The sequence below is a fragment of the Mustela lutreola genome, chromosome 15 (genome assembly GCF_030435805.1).
Source record: "Mustela lutreola isolate mMusLut2 chromosome 15, mMusLut2.pri, whole genome shotgun sequence".
Taxonomy (NCBI): domain Eukaryota; kingdom Metazoa; phylum Chordata; class Mammalia; order Carnivora; family Mustelidae; genus Mustela; species Mustela lutreola.
Window position 1 is genome coordinate 31,858,556 of NC_081304.1, and position 19,341 is coordinate 31,877,896.

General features: G+C 52.7%; 1 protein-coding gene across 7 annotated transcripts in view; it reads left to right on the plus strand.

Moving 5' to 3' along the window:
* Nucleotides 1-19,341, plus strand: part of MSI2 (musashi RNA binding protein 2) — a 387,607-nt gene that overhangs the window by 316,502 nt on the left and 51,764 nt on the right. For all 7 annotated transcript variants that reach the window (XR_009347802.1, XM_059147472.1, XM_059147469.1 and 4 more), the window contains exon 9: nucleotides 12,873-12,987. Coding sequence is in view for 6 of the 7 variants with exons in the window: in XM_059147472.1 (XP_059003455.1) it covers nucleotides 12,873-12,987 (115 nt within the window). In the remaining variant the exon portion in view is untranslated. The remainder of the gene's footprint in view (nucleotides 1-12,872; nucleotides 12,988-19,341) is intronic.

Below are 19,341 nucleotides of genomic sequence, written 5' to 3' on the forward strand. Positions count from 1 at the left end.
GGCTTAAGGTGTCCCCATGGGCCACAGATTTCAGACCTCTCCCCACACTGCCCCAGAGGCATGTGAGCCACACGTTTGAGCTCAGGGGCCTAAGCCAGGAGACTTGGACTCGGCCCCTTCCCCATTGTTGTGTGGGGCAGAGTGAGACGCCGCTGTGTTCCTCGTCAGAAAACACACACAAATGCCCCTGCAGGGCCACCCGGTGATGCTCTGAGAGGACTCCTGTCCCAACCGCTCTATGAACCTCCCGCTGCAAGCCCCTGATCAAAGCAGCCCCCCACCCCCACCCCATGGCAGGGTTGAGCCTCTGGCCAGCACAGCCTTCCATAAGCTCGCAGCCCCCAGGGAGGGAGGTGGCAGTGACACCGACCTGCTCCCCTGGCTCCCTCTGAGACCCGGCTCTGTCCCCACCGCAGATGGAGCAGGGAGAGCCTTGCTGGTGGAGAATGTGGGGTATGAGCTAAGGGCTGCCTGAACAAGGGCACCTCTTCTGAGCCCTGATTCAACAGCAGGATGTGGGCCTTTCCCGGGCACCGTGGTGGGGCTTTACGTGCACGCAGTCCTCGTCCCGTTTTATAGAACAGGCTTCCAAGCTCAGAGCTGTGAAGGGACTTCCACAGTCCACAGTTCTAAGTGGCAAAGCTGGGATTTGAACCTGTGGTTTTCTGGCTCCAACCTTGCGGCCGACTTAGGCACCGCCTCATTAATTGAAAATCCTGGGTTGGTTTGACCGATGAAGATAAGAGTTTTTATTTGCTTTGTACAAGGATTTCTATAGGATTTCTCTAAATCGTCCTTTTCCTGGTTCCATTGAGGTGATGTGATTTTTTAAATTCGCGGGGCATTTTGCAGGCTCGTTAGGAACGCAGACTCTCAGGCCCCAGCCCCAGAGCTACGGAATCAGAATCTGCATTTTGCTAGTCCCTAGTGATGTGTGTGCACGGTTGAAGTCTGAGAAGCCCCAGGCAAGGATCGCGGCTAACAAGATGGTGTAGGAGCTGTGGGTCGGTCATAAATCATTAGGTGTTGCAAGGAAAGGACCTGGAGTGAGGGCTGAGGCCCCAGGAGCCTGGAGCTGGATGAGCCAGCCTGGGATGTGAGCCCTAGGCTGGTCTTAGCACCGCCCCACACTCCCTTTGTGTGCACGACACCAGCCCCCCAACCCTTGCGTCCCCACCGTAGGAAGCCATCCGTGCCAGGGACCATCCCCCCCCCCCACACACACACACACCCGGTGCTGGCATGCTCTCCGCCTCGGACAAGGGTCTCAGATGTTTAAGGCACATCCACTGGGGTGAGGCACTGGGTCCTCCCAAGTGACATGTTCGTGCCCTTGTCCCCCAAACAGGACCTCCTGGTCACTTAGAAGCTCTCAGGGCTTTAGAACACGTGGACCTGAGCCTGAATCCCATATCCGTCACTGGTTGTCCTGCGCCCAGGTGAATACCCTGAATATCCTCCTCTAAGATGGGAAGGATGGTGACCACTGTCCTTTGCAGTTTATTGAAGGCCTTGGTTCGGTTCCTGGCCCTGGGAGCTCCTGGACTGCTCTGGTGCAGGGTCTGTAATCTGGTAGCCTTGAAGGAATCACCCTCCTGAAAACCCCATCGGTTCCCGCAAGTTTCTTCCATTTGGCCTAAACCCAGTGCCCAGAAGCTTCATAAAGGGCCAGATGGTAAATATTTTAGGCTTTTAGGGCCTTAGGTCTCTGTCATGACTCAACTCTGCCATCATAGAGCCGAACGTAGCCACTGATGATAGGTCTGTGAGTGGGCAGGGCTGTGTTCACGGAAAACTCTATTTATAAAAACAAAGCATCAGCAGGATTTGCCCTGGGGGCCACAGCTTCAGCTCCTGGCCTTTACTGCTGTGCCCAGAGCAGGTGCGGTCTGCTCATCTCAGTGGGCCTAAGGAAAGGCTTTTAGGCAAGAGCTCTCCTGTGGCCACTATGGAGTTAGCTGGTTATTAGCCTAAGGCAGAGAGGGTCAGCAGTGCCCCAAACGGATGCTGGGGCTTGGGGTAGTAGCATGCGGAAAGCAGTGCCTTCATTCTTAACGGACCCCAAGCACTGAGTGGGTAGGGAGCGAAGGAAGGGGCAGAACAGAGTGCTGTCCACCCCGAGAGGCCTTCCCAGAAGAGCGTGTCAGAAATCCCTCACTCCCAAATATACCCCAGGACGGCTGGCTACTCATTGCTAGACTTTGTGACCTTGTACAGGTTACCTGTCACCTGGGCGTGGCTTCCCCTCAGACAGGTAAGGATGGCACGTCTCTCAGAGACTGCTGGAAGCTGGGACTAGGTTAGCGTGGTCTGTCAAAGCAATGGCCCTTTTTACTGTTACTGTTATCGTCATCATCACTTTTATTATTCTTTGGATCCTTTTACTGCACAAATATGTAAGAATCCTAAGGGAAGGGGGTCCTGGACAAGTCAACGAAATGCAGGGGTGCAGACGCAGGCAGGTAGGAAGGTGTGAGGTGGGTATTTGCCATGCCCTGGCCAGGAGGTGGGCCCAAGGAGAGCGGGTGGGCATGTGTCCTGGGCAGCTCAGCCCTTCGGCTGAATCCTGCAGTGGGGAGGTTCCGAAAACCCCTCTGAAAAAGCAAAGCCTGGCAAGCACTCAGGCTTGCTACCTTTAGCTCAGGGCACATCTGGGGGACTGGCCCCCAGAATAGGGGCTTCTGGGGGTGGTGGGGGCAGGAGGATGAAAGAGCAGGCGAGTCCTGGGTTGGTCTCTCAGGCTGTGGGTTCCGGTCCATGGGGTCCAAGGGAGGCCCAAGCTAGGGTTGGCACGGGGCGCTGCCCCTGGCAGGGGTGCCCCGGGAGTAGGCACGCTCCCCTGCCTCGGGCCACTCCTCCGCAGCCTGAACCCTGACGGCTAAGAGCTGATTGGGAACCAGCGTGCAAGTGGGGGGCGGGGGCCGGGTGACGTGGGTGGATTTAACTAGGCTTCTGTGTTCACCACCCTATTTGCAGCATTCTCCTTTCTCGTAAGCTAATTTTAGCCATCCATTCTGCTTCTGTTACCATTTATAAAATGAGAATGTCAAATGCAATATTAAACAAGCAGGATGAAGGCAAAAAAGGAAATGCCAGAGAGGCACTTAATAAATGAACCTCGTGTTTATGAGCAAGAGGGAGGTCCTGCGCCCCCCGCCCCTGCATCAGGCACACACGTGTTTGCGGACGGGCTCTGTTCCTGTGGGTGGAGGGGCGCGTGTGCCGAGAGAGGAGGCATGGGGAGGCTGGGCTGTTCGGTGGTGAGTGGTGCTCTTTAGGCAGAAGTAATTTGTCTGGCAGCCAGGTTGCTTGGCTTGGCTTCTGGCTCCTTCGCCCTTCATCCGTCCTCTGGGAAGGTCACTGCAGGGGGCCTGGGAGGGCGTGGTCACTCTTCCATGTCTCAGTGCCCAGCCCCCCTGGACTTTCCCACGTGTGGGGCTCCCTACGCCCTGCCCATAGGGTGGTGGGTCTGCAGGGGGGCATGGAGACCCTGGAAGAACCCGCACCCCTTCTCTGGGGCCTGTTCGTCCTTTGAGTTCACCCAGACGCTCTGCCCAACTTCCCAGGCAGGTGCAATCTAATGCTCGGCTGCACCTTTTTTTTTTTTTTTTCTTTCTTTCTCTCTCTCTCCCTTTCTTTTAAATAGAGAAATTATGTTGGGCTTGGTTCAGGGTTTCTGGTAAAGCCCACCCTGGGCTGGGATAAGCACCCAGCCCTGCGGCTGCATTTAGGCACCTGCTGAAGGGAGAGGTTTCTTTTCACTTTGAAATGCCCTTGCAGGTTCCCAGAATTAAAAAGAGCAGCTGCTGCTGCCACCATCAGCTTTTCCCCCAAATAGTGCAGCCCGTGAAGCTCCTTTTGCACACCTTGCTGATGAAAGCAGGAAGACGGGGCCCTCCCCGACCGGGGGTGGGGTGTGTGTGGTGGCAGTAGGAAGCATGCCAAGAGTCTGCCGGGCTGGGGGCAGTGGCAGCCCCCTTCTTCCTCTCTGCTACCCAGACTTTGGGTCAGAAGCACAGATGCGAACCAGCTTTGTCACCTTCAGGGACGCTCCCCTGGGCTCCCCCGCGAAGATTAAAGCATGACCCAACCAACTTTATCTAGCCCAAGCACTCACAGGATTAGCTGGTTTAATTTCTTAGCCCACTACAGCCTTGGGGAGGGTTGGCACCACTGTTGCTCTGTTTTACAGATGAGAACACTGAGGCACAGAGAAGCCCTGTGTCAGGTTCCCACTCAGGGGGGACAAGCAGAGCAGAGAAGTAGGGCGAGGAGCTGGTGGAGAGGACATGCCCCTGCCCTGAGATCCAGGCGGAGTGGGAGGCCGTAGTCATGGGGGAGTGTGCCTCGGACGGTGTTGGGGACCAGCCCCTCTGCATTCCTTGCCCAGATTCTGAGCCCTGCCAAGGGAGAGCCTTATCCTGTTGAATTCATCTCTGTGTCCATGCCCAGCCCCTGCCTGCTAACAAGGGGATGCTAGTAGTGTTCGTTGATAACCTCCTTCACTTTGTCATTGCTGATGTTAATAGGGGAAATAGCCGATGAAATTAGTTCTGGAACTAGGACTGAGGATGGCCTTGTGGAAGGGGTGGCACGTGAACTGGATGGAGAATAGTGGGGAAGGGCTGTGAGGGCCGCACCTGCATGGCCAGTGGCCCAGAGGTGGGGACAGGGCGTTTGAAGCGGGAGACCTAGGACTGAATCGCAGCTTGTCATTCCCTGGCTGACCTTGGGCAAATCCGTTTCCTCTTCTGTTGTAACTCCAGGGCTAATTAGGCCAACTCCGAGGAAATGAGTTGATTGATGAGAATACGGAGAGCAGTCGGCATTCTCCGAGGACTTCCGTGGGCCAGGCACCGTGTGTCCTACGTGTGATGTGTGTGCGTCACTATGTACACAACTGTGTATGAGATCGTGTATGGGTACACCCTCATGCACCCGTGAGGATACCGTGGCCATGCCTGGCATAAGAGGAGGAGGCTCTATAGTTTTGTTCCTTCCTCCCTAGAGTAATCCTGCTGAGCAAGGAGATGGAGCCCAGATCCCCTGTCCTATGGGACTTTTGGTGCTTCTCACAAGTGGGTCTAGGCTGTTTGTAGCAAGCGAGTGTCCTTGGAAGGTGGATGTTTCTGCTGGCAGCCTTTGCCCATCTAAGCTGGCATTTCCATTTGCTTTACCAAGTAGCTTCCAGAGACTCCGCGGAAGCCTGCATGTCTGTGAAGACCGTTTTGCAGTAAGGCAAGACAAGTTACCCCATACAAGTGTGTCCTCTGGTGCTTGGCCACAGGCTGGTCCCGTCTACAGGGACAGTGCCTGATGGAGATGTCAGGGAAGGGAGAGGCGAAGGGACGGAGCATAGAACTCCCTTCTGCTCACCTTCTAGGGCCCACAGTGCCCAGCTGAGAGGCCTTCCCGAGTCCGCAGAGGCTGGAGGCTGGTGCTGGCTGGGGGCAGGTATGGCAGGGCGCTAAGGCCCCCTCTGGTGGAGTCACAGGCCGGGTCGTCCCAGTACGACCGGGACTTCTGGGTGTGACTGCTGCCCCTCCCACAATAGCGTCTCTGGCCTGGCCCTCCCCCAACCGCACACACCTGCTGATCACGGCTTCATCCTGCCTCGGGCCATGGACAAGCACAGCAACTGGATGCAGTGAGAACCCTGGACTGGATGTCAAAACCCAGACGAGGCACCCTGACTCTCTGTAGGTTACCCAGAGGGAGATGCCCCGCAGGTCTGTCCCCAGCGTTGAGCTCCACGCGGAGGAGGACCTTCCCTCCCCGCCTCTCTTCACTGGGCTCTTTCTGTGCTTGTCACCTGCACCTTGCTGTTCCGTCATCCTCCTCCTACGGCTCATTCAGCGGCTGGCTGGAACAGAGCCAGCTTCCTGGATGGGACGTCTGTGTTCAGAAGAGCCCTTGCTGGGTTCGTGCTCTGCTGCTGCCATCTTGGAATTCCTAGTAATGGCTGAATAAAGAGCCTCTCGTCTTCATTTTGTAGTGGCCTGCACGCTCTCTAGCATGTTCTGCTGCTGTCATGCCTTTGAGGCTAACTCCTGCTGTGGTGCACAGGGCAGGACAGTGGAGACTCTGTTCTTCCCCCAAGTCGCCTACCTTGTGTTTGTCTTCCATGCTCTGTGGGTTCCTTGAGAGCAGGTCCCCTCTGAACCCTGTCCCCCTAGTGTCTCCAGAAAGGCTTACGACAAGGGGGCAAGAGAGAACAGCGGGCAGGAGGGAGACTGGCATAGCTATGGGGTGGCAGGTGGGTGTGGTTTCTGGGCTGCCGCTAAGTCTTCCTGTTTGACCAGAGAGAGCTGGGTAGCTGCAGGGCTCCAGGCAGGACCCCAGGTCTTTACATGGTAGTGGCGGCTCCCTGGGAAGTGCCTGGGGCCTATCAGCCAGAGGAGATGGACAGCTTGGGGCTTCCGAGGAGCAGTGTTGGCCTGGAATCTGCTGGAACTTGACTGGGGGGATTGGGGGAGCTGCAGCTTGAGTCAGAGGAGAAACTGATCTTGGGGCAAGACTAGGTCAGTCCTCTGTCTTTCAGAAAGCTGTACAATAGGACGGTGCCCACGTGGACACTCCCAGTAACCCCCCCCACACGCCCCCGCCAAGCACCCACCTGCCCAAAAGACCTGCCCTTTGTTCCCCTCCCGTCCGCCAGCTCTTCAGTCTGGCTGGTCGCTCTGAACAGCAGTGAATTTTATTCTTTGAGAAGAGTCCATCTCCCCCTGGAGGAGTAAATCATGTCTAACGTGACCAGTTTGAGGTGAGAAGTGAAGCTGCAAACACTGGCCTCCAGGAAACACAGAGTTGCCTTGTCCTGGGTGGTAAATCAAGGCCACGGGCACTGGGCTTGGGTTTCCCCAGACCGAGGCCAGGCTGGTTTCCCTCCTGGCCCCGGGGCCATGTGCTGACTGGGGCTGTTATGTAGAAATCAGGGAAAAACAAAAACCTTTTTCACTTCCCAGATTTTGGCCTGGTTCTCAAACTTCCAGTCTCTTCCAAAAGGTGCCTGGCAGGGAGCTTGCCTCTGCAAGGCCCGCAGGCCAGTTGGGTGAGGGCAGCCAACAGAGCAGCTGCAGGGAAGCTGTCCCCACAGAAGACCCGGAGCCTTCTCCAAAGGCCAATGCTGAGCCCTCCCCCACCCCTACTCAAGGAGAGGATGGGGCGTGGGACTGGCTCCCCTGGCTTGGGTCATGGGGGTATCAGGCAGACCCGGCTTCAAATGCAGCCTTAGCACACATGGCCTGGGCCTCCAGCAGCCAGTGTGGTGTCTGACATCCCTGGGCCTCAGCTTCCTGTCCTGGAAGATGGATTTCTACCTCTCAAGGACATCATGGGGTCCACTGACACAAGGCTGTGGAAGGTATGCTAGATAAAAGCATCCCATCTGCGTGTAAGAAAAACATGTTTAGGACACGTGTACCACTGTGTATGCACCTTGCTATCAGAAGGTTCAGGAAAACGTGTCTACAGATACAGATACAGATGTAGACCTACAGAACGGTGCTTTTTCCTATCCTTGCAACTCTCGCGCAAATGCAAAATTATTTCTACATGAAGAGTTAGAAACGGAGCTCGTTGCTGAGTTGCTTTTGACCCTGATGGGCAGACAAGCCGCCTGCACGGAAGGTCGGAAACCACACGCGCCAGCCCACGGCAGGCCTCGGAGTCATCGTCTGGAGGAACATGCTGCCATCTGGACTGTCCTGTTGGGAAAGAGGGTTCCGTTGGTCATTCTTCCTATGCTGTGTCTGTGCAGACAGCAAGGGAGCCGTCCCCTCTTCTGCAGGGCCAGGCTGCCAAGCAAAGCAGCATGTTTGGAGATTAAAAATCCCACCCACCGGGCGCCTGGGTGGCTCAGTGGGTTAAGCCACTGCCTTCGGCTCCAGTCGTGATCTCAGGGTCCTGGGATCGAGCCCCGCATTGGGCTCTCTGCTCAGCAGGGAGCCTGCTTCCCTTCCTCTCTCTCTGCCTGCCTCTGCCTACTTGTGATCTCTCTGTGTCAAATAAATAAATAAAATCTTTAAAAAAAAAAAAATCCCACCTACCTTTGGAGGCGGGGTACAACATCCTTGGAATTCAGCCCCTGGTGTGGGGTTGCTTTGTGGCTTTGCCAGCCGTGAAACTTGGAACGGAGAGCTCGTCTTCCTAATGTGAGTGATTGGCCGGTGCCTGGTCAGTCGATCTGAGACCTCTTATAAGCACAAATCCAAATGGAAGTTCCTACAAAATCTCTGGGCCCACCAACCACATTGCCTTTTCCAGTCATCACTAGAAGCCATAGCCGTGATGAGGAGCGGCTTCTCAACAGATTCAAGGACCAAGACTTGAAGCTATCCCTTCTTCAGAATCTGCCGCCACCCTGGGCTGCCCTAGAGAAAGCACTTCGGGTGTAGGTGGTGGGGAGCCTTGACCGTAAACGGGGTTCTGTGGGGGCAGCAGTGAAACAGCTGGAACAGGAGGACTGGCCACGCGGAGGCCCACTGCTTCTGTCGACCATGGGAAGCCAGGCAAGCCTCTCCAGGGCTGCCCCCAAAGGGAGCTCCCTACCCGCCTGGTGCCCCATGGTGGAAGCAGGCCTCAGTGCGTGCCAGCCCGAGAACATGGCCAGCCAGACGCCATGGAGAGGAGGAGGGCCTCCCACGGTCCTGTCGGTTCGCCGCTCTTCACCCATCTCGTGTGGTCACTGCTCTCTGAAGTCAGTCCCAGCGATCTTCACCTCCAGCATCAAATCTAGGCTGACCCAGTGAAACCAGCAGAACATGATGGAAATGGCAGCCTGACTCTCAAGCCTGGAGGATAAGCCTTGCAGCCTGTGCCTTGGTCTTGTGGAATTCTCAGGCTGGGACAGTCCCTGTTAGGATTCAGCCAGCATGGTGTGAGAGGAAGGAGTGGCCCGGAGAAGCCAAGAGCAGGCGCTTCCCGGTGGACGGTCCCAGCTGACCAGCCTTGGCTGCCCACTCTGTGGGAGAAGAAGGCACTCGAACCTCCAGCTGAGTCCAGCCTTTGTCTGGCTCTAGCTCCAGCCCCGGGCACCATCGGACCACAACTATAGAAGCAGCGGCAAGCAGGAGCCCCGCTGGGCCCAGGCAGCTCCCAGAAGCACGAGAAGGAATGAGCCATTGTTGCTTGAGGCCACGACCTTTAGAAGTAGCCTGGTACACAGTGGGAGATACGTGGGATGTCGTGTGTGGCCACATGCATTGAATGTGTTACTGGAGCGGGGCAGACTTGGGCTGGTTCTCCTCCTTTGGGTTCTGACTCTAACTAGGGGTATTCATGCTCCATTCTCTAGCTTGCCTGGGGGCCTGGTGGGACGATAGTGGGGATGCGGGGGGTCACCCAGATGGGGTCTAACTCAAGAGGCTCCAGAGGCTGGCAGGCCCAGAAATGACAGGGGGCAGATTGACATGAGTACTTGCCTTCATGGTAGGGGAACAAGACGGTCAGAACCTGTTGTTTTCAACAGAATGAAAGCTCTCGAGGTGGAGGCTGGCCTTCTTACTGTCTGCATCCCCCATGGCCTAGCACTTGCCAGGCACATGGAGTCCCTCAGTGTTGCTGGGTCAGGAAGCCTGGGTCTGCATGACCCTAGTGAGCACAGGCATCAGTCCATGCTCTGTACGGGTTCTTGCAAGGAACCTGGGATGTCATAGACTTGATCCCTGCCCTGAGGTCACAGTCTGATGGAGGAGGCGGGGCTTCTGCCAGTCTGGCGGGGGGGGGGGTGGTGGTTTTCATGCTCAGTAGGCCCCTGACCCCCTGCAAGGACTCAGGATAGGAGCAGAAAATAGCTCTTCTCTTCCCCCGTTTTGTATGTTTTCAGAGGAGCTGGGGGCTGGCTGGGCAGACCTCTTGGTCCTGAGAGATCCTTCAGGAAGCCTTCAGTGCAGACCAGGCCAAGGCTCCCTGGTGCGGTGGCTACCTTTCCCTGTCACTCAAGTGCCCAGAACATGGGGATTCCCCCCACCCCAAGAGTCCGCGTGCCACAGCCCCTGGCCTCGGGGAGCACTCACAGTTGACACAGCGGGCAGCTGACAGGACCCACACCACACAGTGGGTGCTGCCCAAAACAGCACCAGCGAAGACAGAACAGAATTAAACGGCGCTGCCAGCCCTGTTCAGTGAGAGGAGGAGTAGGTGGGTTTGTTTAAAATACTCCCATTACAGTCAGTTAACCTTTATGTTCCCTAAATGAAAACTGTATAAACCTGAAATTTGCGTTGATCAGGTTGCCTAGGAACAGGCGGCAGGCTTTCCTAAGACAATACAATAGATTGTCACCGATCGGGCCATTAGGAAGTGAGCTGGTTAGCAGTATTATTCCAGCCCCCGGTGCCGGCGTCAGGTACTTATCTGTCTGCTTCTGCAGAGCGCGCCCATCTTCCCCCGCCCCGGCAGGCTCTCGCAAATGAGCTTCCTCTGCCTGCTTCTGAGTCCCAGGGATGGGGATGGTGTCTAGGAGCAAACTGTCCCCCCCAGCTTATGAGAGAGATCTGAAAGATCTAATTCTGATGCATTTATTTCTTTCACATCACCTTTCCCTACTACTGTTTGCAACAGTAATACTTAAAGCAGAAAACCTGGCAAGTAAGTACCAGTAACAAAGTGCACCCTGGAAATGAAAGAACAGAGTTACTCTAAAGCAACTTTGGTATGTCTTTTCAATATGTTTCCCCTGTTTGATATGCATATACACTTGCTTATTTTCCACAGAGTCACTGTAGTTTACTTTTCTCCCTCTTACCTTTAGGGTGACCGACCACCCTCATTAGCCCAGGACCGAGGGTTTCCCAGCATCATTGCATCTTATTTTCAACTCTCTTTTCTGAAGCGTCACAGTTTCCAGTAAGCTCGGGTGAACCAAACCTGGCTAACTAACTCCTTATTCTTGGACACTTAGGATATTTCCTTTAAAAATAATAATAATAATAATCAATGGCTTGTCACCACAAGATCCTTATCTGTATGTCCATGCAGGATAAACTCCTGCAAGTAGCATTATTAGGTCAAACGATGTATGTTTGGATGGCTATGGAAAGTTTGTCAGGTGACCCTCCCAAAAAATGTGTGTGAAGTCCCACCCCTCCCCCTTCCCCATACTCTCAGAGATTCTGACATCAGGAATCCCTGTCGTCATGGCCAGTCTGATAGATGGCAGTATGTCTCGTTTGGGGATGTCATAGGTGACATGTGATATGAAGGGTGTATGTCATTATTAGTCGTGTGTGAATTGCTTGTTCATGTCTCTCACCCATTTTCATTTCAGGGTGCCCGTCTCTTCCTTTTTAACCTATAAAAACTTTGTGCGAAGCTTATCAGACATAAATGTTGAGCCATATTATCCATGTTTTTAAAGTATGTGTGGTTATTTAAAGAGCAAAAGTGAGTAATACTTGTTATCTGGTGTCTCTGAAGGAGGAGAAGTTAATATTTTAGGTAATTAAAGCTTCCCTCAAGCCTTAAGCACTAAGCCCCAGCATGGGGCTTAAACTCACAGCCCTGAGATCAAGACCTGAGCCGAGATCAAAAGTCAGCTGCTTAACTGAGTCACCCAGGTGCCCCTAACATTTTTTTTAATTGAAGTATTTGGGATGAGAAGATCTGAGAGGTATGTACATCTCCAAAATGGATAGCCCCATGTAGGTCCCTTTAAAACAAAGTATGAGGCAACAATTGAACTTCCTATCTCAGACACCCTGGGAACAGTAGTAATCTTCTGTGTGGTAGTGAGACCCTCGGCAGCTGTTGGGCTATGTGGAGTTTTGGCTCCTATACCATATGGTCCCTTTTAAATATGGGGACCTCATTCTTGCCCTTCCTCCCTCACTATCTGACTGTCACGCTAACGCTTTTTGCCACCTAAGCACCCTGCCCTGCCCCGCTGGGTCCCATCACCATCAGCGATGGAGTGGGTTACCAGCTAACAGTGTGTGTTAGGTTTATCTGTAAACTAAAAGCAAGTAAGCACCAAGCAGGGGGGTGAGACACGCTCCTGAGAACGATGTAGGCCCTTCTGAGAGCAATAGTTTCATTTCCTTCCTGGAGTTCGTATTATATACCATTAAGGCTGGGAAGTAAGTGACTTCTGGGTTGTGTGAGCGGAATGGGATTAAGAAATTCAGGAGGCAGGAGGGAATCAGGAAAGATTAGCAACCACTTGAAGATGTGGCTGCAGAATGAGAAGCCGCTAATCCAGATGGACAGAAGTGGTGTGGAACGTTCCTACTTCTCTCCCCGGAGCATACCAGGGCGGCTTTTAGGGAGCTGGGGGCATCGGCGACCTAGCAGTTTGAGAAAACTCAGGCTTCTAGGCCTGCCCCTGCTGGGCTGTGGGTTACAGCACAGGACACAAGCCTTCAGATGTTTAGTTTCGTCATCTGTGAAATGGAGCTAAAGCTAACCGGCTTATTTAATAAGAAACTTAATCAGGTGGCCCGATAGGAAGAGTTGGGGCCCTCAGGCATTTGTAAACCTGTAAGGGGCCAAATGAGCAGGAGGGGGTATTACTACTGCTGTTGGTTTTCTTCACAGACACATGCAGCAGCCTCGCGTGCCTTCTCACCTCCCGGGCCTTGTGCGCACGCTCCAGGCTGAGCTCCCGACCCAAGCACGCGTGTCTCCAGCCCACGTCCTTGTCACCCCTCCAAACCCAATTTCATCCTTGTCGGTTTTTCCAAAGCAGGATTTGCAACAAGTGGCGTGTTTTCTTAAATATTTGTTTTGCAGGCCATTTGCTTGGCTTGGCTGTTTTTACAGTGAATAAGGAGCGAGGCTAAAAATACCTTCGCGGGTAACCAGATCCGTTCTGCCTTTTTGACATTTACGTGGCATTCATTTGCATCTCATTTGTTCGCCTTTCTGTTGAACAGGTAGAATGTAAGAAAGCTCAGCCTAAGGAAGTCATGTTCCCACCGGGGACAAGAGGCCGGGCCCGGGGACTGCCTTACACCATGGACGCATTCATGCTTGGCATGGGAATGCTAGGTGAGTCTGGGCGGGGGTCCCTGGGGACACCTCAGAGCCACCATGCGCTGGGGGCTCCGGAGGCCTGGGCACCCAACTGGGTCACGTACCAGTTGGGCAAACTGCCTTTCTGGGTCTCAGATGATAAACCCCTTTGCGAGGTAGTTGTGACCATTACAGAGATAGGTCGATTGATCGATAATCATCTTGTCCCATGCCTGGCACATGGGGGTACATCATATTATTTTCTCTCCTTTCCACTCCCTTCAAAAGGAGAAAAAGGCGGCCCCCTGCCTCATGCCTCTCTACTTGACAGAGTGTTCCGAAAGACCCAAGGACTCCTGGCTGGCTTCCCCATGTGGGACGAAGCTACATTTTCTAAAATTTGGAAGAGGAGAAGTAATGAGGGTGGGCTATAATCCTGTCTATTTAAATGATTAACATTTTTCTCTTGGGATATCAGAATTTGCATTTAAATGGATGTTTTAAATGGCCTGTTTTACTCTTTATTTGCTAAAAAAAAAAAAAAATGATGAAAGACAGAGTGTGTTTGTTCTGACGAAAAATGATCTCTCCTGGCTTTTAGAGAAATTAAGTTGCATATTATGCCCCTTCCTTAAAGGTATCTCTGTCCGTCCTGCTTAGATAATTGAAAATCTTGCCACTGAAATGGCATGAAAAATGAAGAAAGCAGAGAAGAGGCGTAATGGTGTGGGTCGCAACAATAATTAGAAATTTCAAGGCAAGAGAGCAGCATTTTAGTGCGAGTTATTGTGTGTCGGGAAAATACTAATTAAATGGGATAAATGGTAGTTAATGGTAAAATTCCATTCAGGCCCATGATCTGTCTGGTTTTAATGGATTTTCATTCCGTTTGGCTACGAGTCCCCCTTCTATATTGTTTGATCAGCTCTTTATGTAAAGATTCGCAGCTCTTTAAATCATTCCCAGCTCCATTTGAAATGTATGAAACTTTTCTTGGTGTTACACATTCATAGAAAGCATTGTATCTATTTTGTCTCAGCAAATAACAAGGGCCCGTAAAGTTAGTTGGAGGAACTTTTGAGAGACGGAGAGAAATGGAAAGAGACTCCAGAAGAATCCTAAAAGTGGCAGAGATATTACTTCCTCTTGAATTCATGTTTTTGGCTTAATTGAGTTCCGTGGGAAATTCCTATTTACTTCTTCCAGGATTGGCCAAATGATTCTAATGCTGATCTGCAAGCGGAAACACATGAGAATAGATAAGAAAATGTTTTCAAAAGAAAAATGAGAAAAGACTAGTTGGACCAAAGAGAATACGGCACAAAGCTACAGTAGTGAAACAGTGTGGTATATAGGATTGCCCCGTTGAGAGGAAAAGGGAGAGCCCCAAAACTAAATGTAAGAGTGTAATCATTATAAAGAAGTTACTTCTAAAAGTCAGTGGGAGGGGGCGCCTGAGGGGCACAGTCAGTTAAGTGTCCAACTCTTAATTTCGGCTTAGGTCACCATCTCAGGGTCGTGAGATCGAGCCCCACGTCAGGCCCGGTACAGAGCGCAGAGCCTGCTGTGAAGATTCTCTCTTTCCCTATTCCTCTGCCCGCTCCCCCCCCCCCCCCGCTCACACTCTCTCTAATAAAACTGAATAAATAGATAAAAATCAGTGGGCATTAGCTCCTGGTTGACTGTGAGACACTTGTCTACCTCTTGCTTAAAAAGTAATTTTTGCGTGGCCTTACCCTACAGGGTATAGCAAAAGAAGGTCCAAACACAGTAATAGTTTTAAATTTTAAAATCAAATCTTAAAGAATTGTCTCCTGCCGGTTTTTGAAGTCTTGAATTTTCAACAGTGAGTATAAAGGCCCTAGGACATAAGACAGGAAACTTTTTAGGATCAGATCTTCAGGAAGTGCCCTTCCCTTACTGAGTCTAACTTGCTGCCCTTGGCTGCTAGGAAGAATGACCTGTTTCCTTCAGGCGGAAGCAGAGGTGTGCAGCGAAGCCTTTCATGCCACTGACCAGAGAGCAAGGGTGCAGTGGTTCTGTTTGCCCCCGGCTGCAAGCAGGGGCTGAGAGCCCACATCTCTCCAGACCCCCCAGCTCAGATCCCTGGCCAGAGGGCACCCAATGGTTTCATAACGGGAGCCAAGGCAGGGAGGCTGTGTTGAATACAGGAGGTGCTCACCGGCAGTTGGCTTTGAGCTCCTGGTGCATGCCTCCACCCCAGCCCTGCGCTGGCGCTGGGAGACTGTGCTTGACAAGGTGGATGTGGTCCCTGCCTTCTGAAGCATGTGGTCTAGTGAGCATGACAACAGTTAATGGCTAATTCTACAGGTAGTTAGTTGTGATAGAGTCAGGGGGTGCTTTAAGAGCACATCATGAAGAGTGGAAATTAGGCTGAGGAATCAGAGAATACCTCCCTGAGGAGGTGACATGTTCACCGTGCTAAAAAGGATGAGCAAGCTCAGGGTGATCCAGACAGGACTAGCCTTGGAAGGTGAGGCTCCTGAATGGGGAGCCCCAAAAGCCCAGTGGCATGGCTGAAGGGTGTGTGTGAGGAGTGCTGGGCTCAGAGTCTCCAGGATGGACTCTGACCCCAGCTGGTAGTAGGCAAACCTGTGCTTCTCCTTCACTAGGGTGGGATGGCCTGACACATCCCCATAAGTCACCTGGTTCACCCGCTCCGTGATCCGTATCTGTCCTGGAATCACCACCATCACCCATCGCCTGTCCGTGTCCTCACCACGATCATTAACCACCACAGTTTCATCAAAGCCAAGTTTGATGAACTCGGCCCAGGCAGAAAAACACTTGTTAAAAGTTCATGAATGAAATAGTTCTCATGCTGTAAATGTTTGTTGTCGGAAGGGCAGAAAAGTGTCTAACACTTGCACAGGTGTTTAGAAGTGAGACTATACACCATTAAAGCTGCTCCATCCACGCCCTCAACAGGGTTTCCTGAGCACCTACTGAGGGCTGGGTACTGTCCTTGGTGCTGAGGCTGCAGCAGACTGTGAGGTCCCTGATCTCAGGGAGCCGATGTTCTGCCGAGATGGCAGATACACTGCTCTGTAAAGGCCTTGGAAACTGTGAAACTTGCTTTTAACTATCCCTTGAGATTTTCTCCACACTGACAAGCAGAGAGGGATCCAATCATGTTTGTTTGCTGTCTCTTGGTATGGCTGCATCCGTCCTTGGGAGGAAACCTACAGCGGTTTTGGTTTTAGCTTCTACAACCTTTGAGAGAGTCATAGAATAAACAGCCCAGTGGGAATTCCTTGAAAAGAATGTGGGAGAGAAGAGGAGGGGTCCTCCTCAGACCAGTTCTCCTGCCTTCGAGCTGGACAGAATGAAAATCAACTAAGGAAGGATCTTTCGGCAGCCCTTCCGACTTGGTTCTACTGTCTCATGGTGGCCAAGAGGTGCCCACGACAACCCAGCCCAGTGCCCTAGACTCTCTGGTTTTCCTTCATGGAAGTGGACTTAATAAAAGCAAACGTGATTATTATTGGTACATTCTATTCCCTTTGGCCTACTCTGCCCTCAGCCTTATAAGCCTACTGCCTCTAACTGTCTTGACCTCGCTGGGCACACACTACTGAACATGGTTGATAACCGCTGGGAGAGGAGTACTTCATTGCTGGGGCTTTGAAGGAAAGCTTCACCCTCCAGGCCTGGAAATGGTGGGACTGTGTAGACTCCGCTGAAGAAAGCTTGAGGTCTCCTTGACAGTGCTCCTACTGAGAAGTCCCTGTGAAGTCTCGACCCAGTGTTCCCCGACACTAAGCCCCTCAGAAATGAAAGCAATTTTTTTTTTTTTTTAAACCAGCACCTAGAAAAGATGAGCTATCATCTGCTGGCATGCACTGACAGGTCAAAAGGAAACTGGCTGGAACGTAGAGCTGCGTGTCTAGATTTATTCATAATTTCCACTGGGATTTGTCTTTCCCCAGAATGTCTGTTGAGGTCATTCCCAAGGAGGTCTCCATTTGTTCAGCTGTTTCCTGGTGAACAGAGGAAGCTCGAAATTCGGTTCTTCAGTTTCCTTTTAGAATAACACAGCGCCCCCAGAACTTTCTGTGGTTGGTAGAGGGGGCCTCTGTCTGCACTGCCCAAGATGGTAGCCACTAGCCAATGTGGCTACTGAGCATTTAAGATATGGTTCATACCACTGAAGAGTTGGGGTTTTCCATCGTAGTTTAGACTTAAATTTAAGCTGGGCAGTGTAGGCCTCAAGATGCATTTATGCGTCGGGATGGCTTTGGGGTCTGAGCGTCTGGGTAGACTTTGGCCTTTGCGTGTCAGCCTGGGAAGGGCTCCGGGCACCAGGTGTTGCATCTGGATTCATCCCGCGTGGAACCAAGCATGGTGCCCCAGGCAGTGCTCTGCGTACCACGTGGTGTGTATGTCACACTCCGCAGGCCCCTGGATAAACAGCCCTCATCTCCTGTCCTTTCAAGTCGGGGTCCTGGTGGGAGCAGTTTTCCATGACTAAGTAGCTGAGTCACCGAGCCCAGGCGGGGATGAGTCATGTGCCCATCTAGAATGCAAACATCTTCCAGGGTTAGAGCCGACAACATCATCTAGAGTTGGAGAAAGCTCGAGAACCGCAATTCTGAAAACGCAGCCAGCATCCCCAAAAGGGGGCCCTGAAATGATCTGCCTGGCAAATTCGGATCGTTGTTAATTTCTCAGGTTTTTTTTTTTTTTCTTTTTTTTTACCCCCCAGTGGAAAGCCTTTGTGCAAGAAAGGTGGCCATCCAGGAGCAAGCTTAGTTTTTCCTTCAGTGACAAGAGATAATTACTGTGAGATTGATCAGGCGCCCAGAGTACTGGAGCCCATAAATTGGGTGGTGGTCAGTGTGGGAGGGGCCCAGCTGCTAATGGAAGCAGTGGCTGGGTCATCCCGCTGTAATAGGGCTTGATGGAGCCTCCACGTGGGTCTGCCGTAATGTGCTATTGACATGCGGCGGCCCGTTTCCCCATGTGGCTGGGGCTGGGAGCCGTTGGAACAGAGCTGGGCTGCACAGCAGTAAATGAAGAGGAAAATTGAAATAATGTTGTATTACAAATTTATGATTTCATCTGCCTGACCCGGAGGATGTGCGTGATGGGGGCTGGAGATCAGATCCCCTGCTCTGGCAGAAGCCAAATTCTTGTCTGGGTTGTGCTGGAGACCATATTGATATGTCTAGGAAGATTGGGTGAGGCCCCCAAATCGGGGTGAACTTAACCATGCTTGCCTCCCTTCTTGTCGAAGACTGTCGCATGTGCCAGGAAGAAGGCAGCTAGGAAATGGTCCTGGGGGCCCCAGTTGTCAGGGAGGCTGGGCGTCCTACCCCACTCCACCCCACCTGCCTACCTGCCCAGAGATAGGCTTGAAGGTGACACGTGGGCCTACATGTCTGCTGTCAGATTAAAACATTTCAGACCCCAAGTGCCGAAGTTACAAGCAAAGGAGTCATTTTTCACCAGGAAAGGCCCTAGGCAGCAGTGATTTGGCTGTTTGCATATAATCCGTTTATCGATATTGTTGAAATAATGGTTTAAGAAATCTAGTCATGAAAGATCTGATTTGAGAGCAGGTGATTAATTCAGAGGAGAACTGAGCTGGCCAGCCATGAAATAAATACCAGGGAAGAAGCCAGTGTGCGTGTGTCCCCGTAAGGCCTCTTGAGCTCCCCCTTCCTCTCCATCCCTCTGTCCCTTTGTTCTGCGACCGGGGACCAGAGCCGAGCGTCACACTTGGATAGCCTGCTCCTCGGCAGTCAGGGCAAAGCCATACAGTCATCCCACTTGTCTGGGTGACCCTCTGCCAGGGAGACATCAGGCCCCGTGAGATGGGTGCCCAAGAGGGAGTAGGCGCAGGGCCCTTTTGAGGTGGAAACAGGTCAGTCGGCTAGTGAGTCGTGACTGCACGTTTGGAAAGGCTCTGGCTAAACGGGAAGGGAAGGGAAGCACAGGGGGGCGGGGGAGGGCCCAGTCGAGAATGCCGCAAGGGACGCGCAGAGCTTTGTACAGATGGCAAGACTCAAGGCGTCAAAGGACCAGGAAGACCCTCCCTCCCACCAAGGGCGTGGCCTTGGGCCAGAGGCAAGCCTGGACCCCAAGTCTCCTGATGCCCACAAGACCAATTCTTCCTTCTGGGTCCAGTGACAGACCCACTGGTCAAGCGGAGGCCAAGACACCAACGCGCATGGGCAAGTGAGGAAAGGCGGGTCCCCTCTCTGGGCCTCCGAGGCATAAAGGCTCCATGAACAGGAAGACTTGCCAGCTCAAACGCACAGAGCCGGAGGGCACCCAGGACGGAACTGCAGGGATGGTCCTGTTCCTTTAGCCCTCACTGCCTGTCAGAAGGTGCTTGTGACGTACCCCCTGTGCACTCAGGATGCG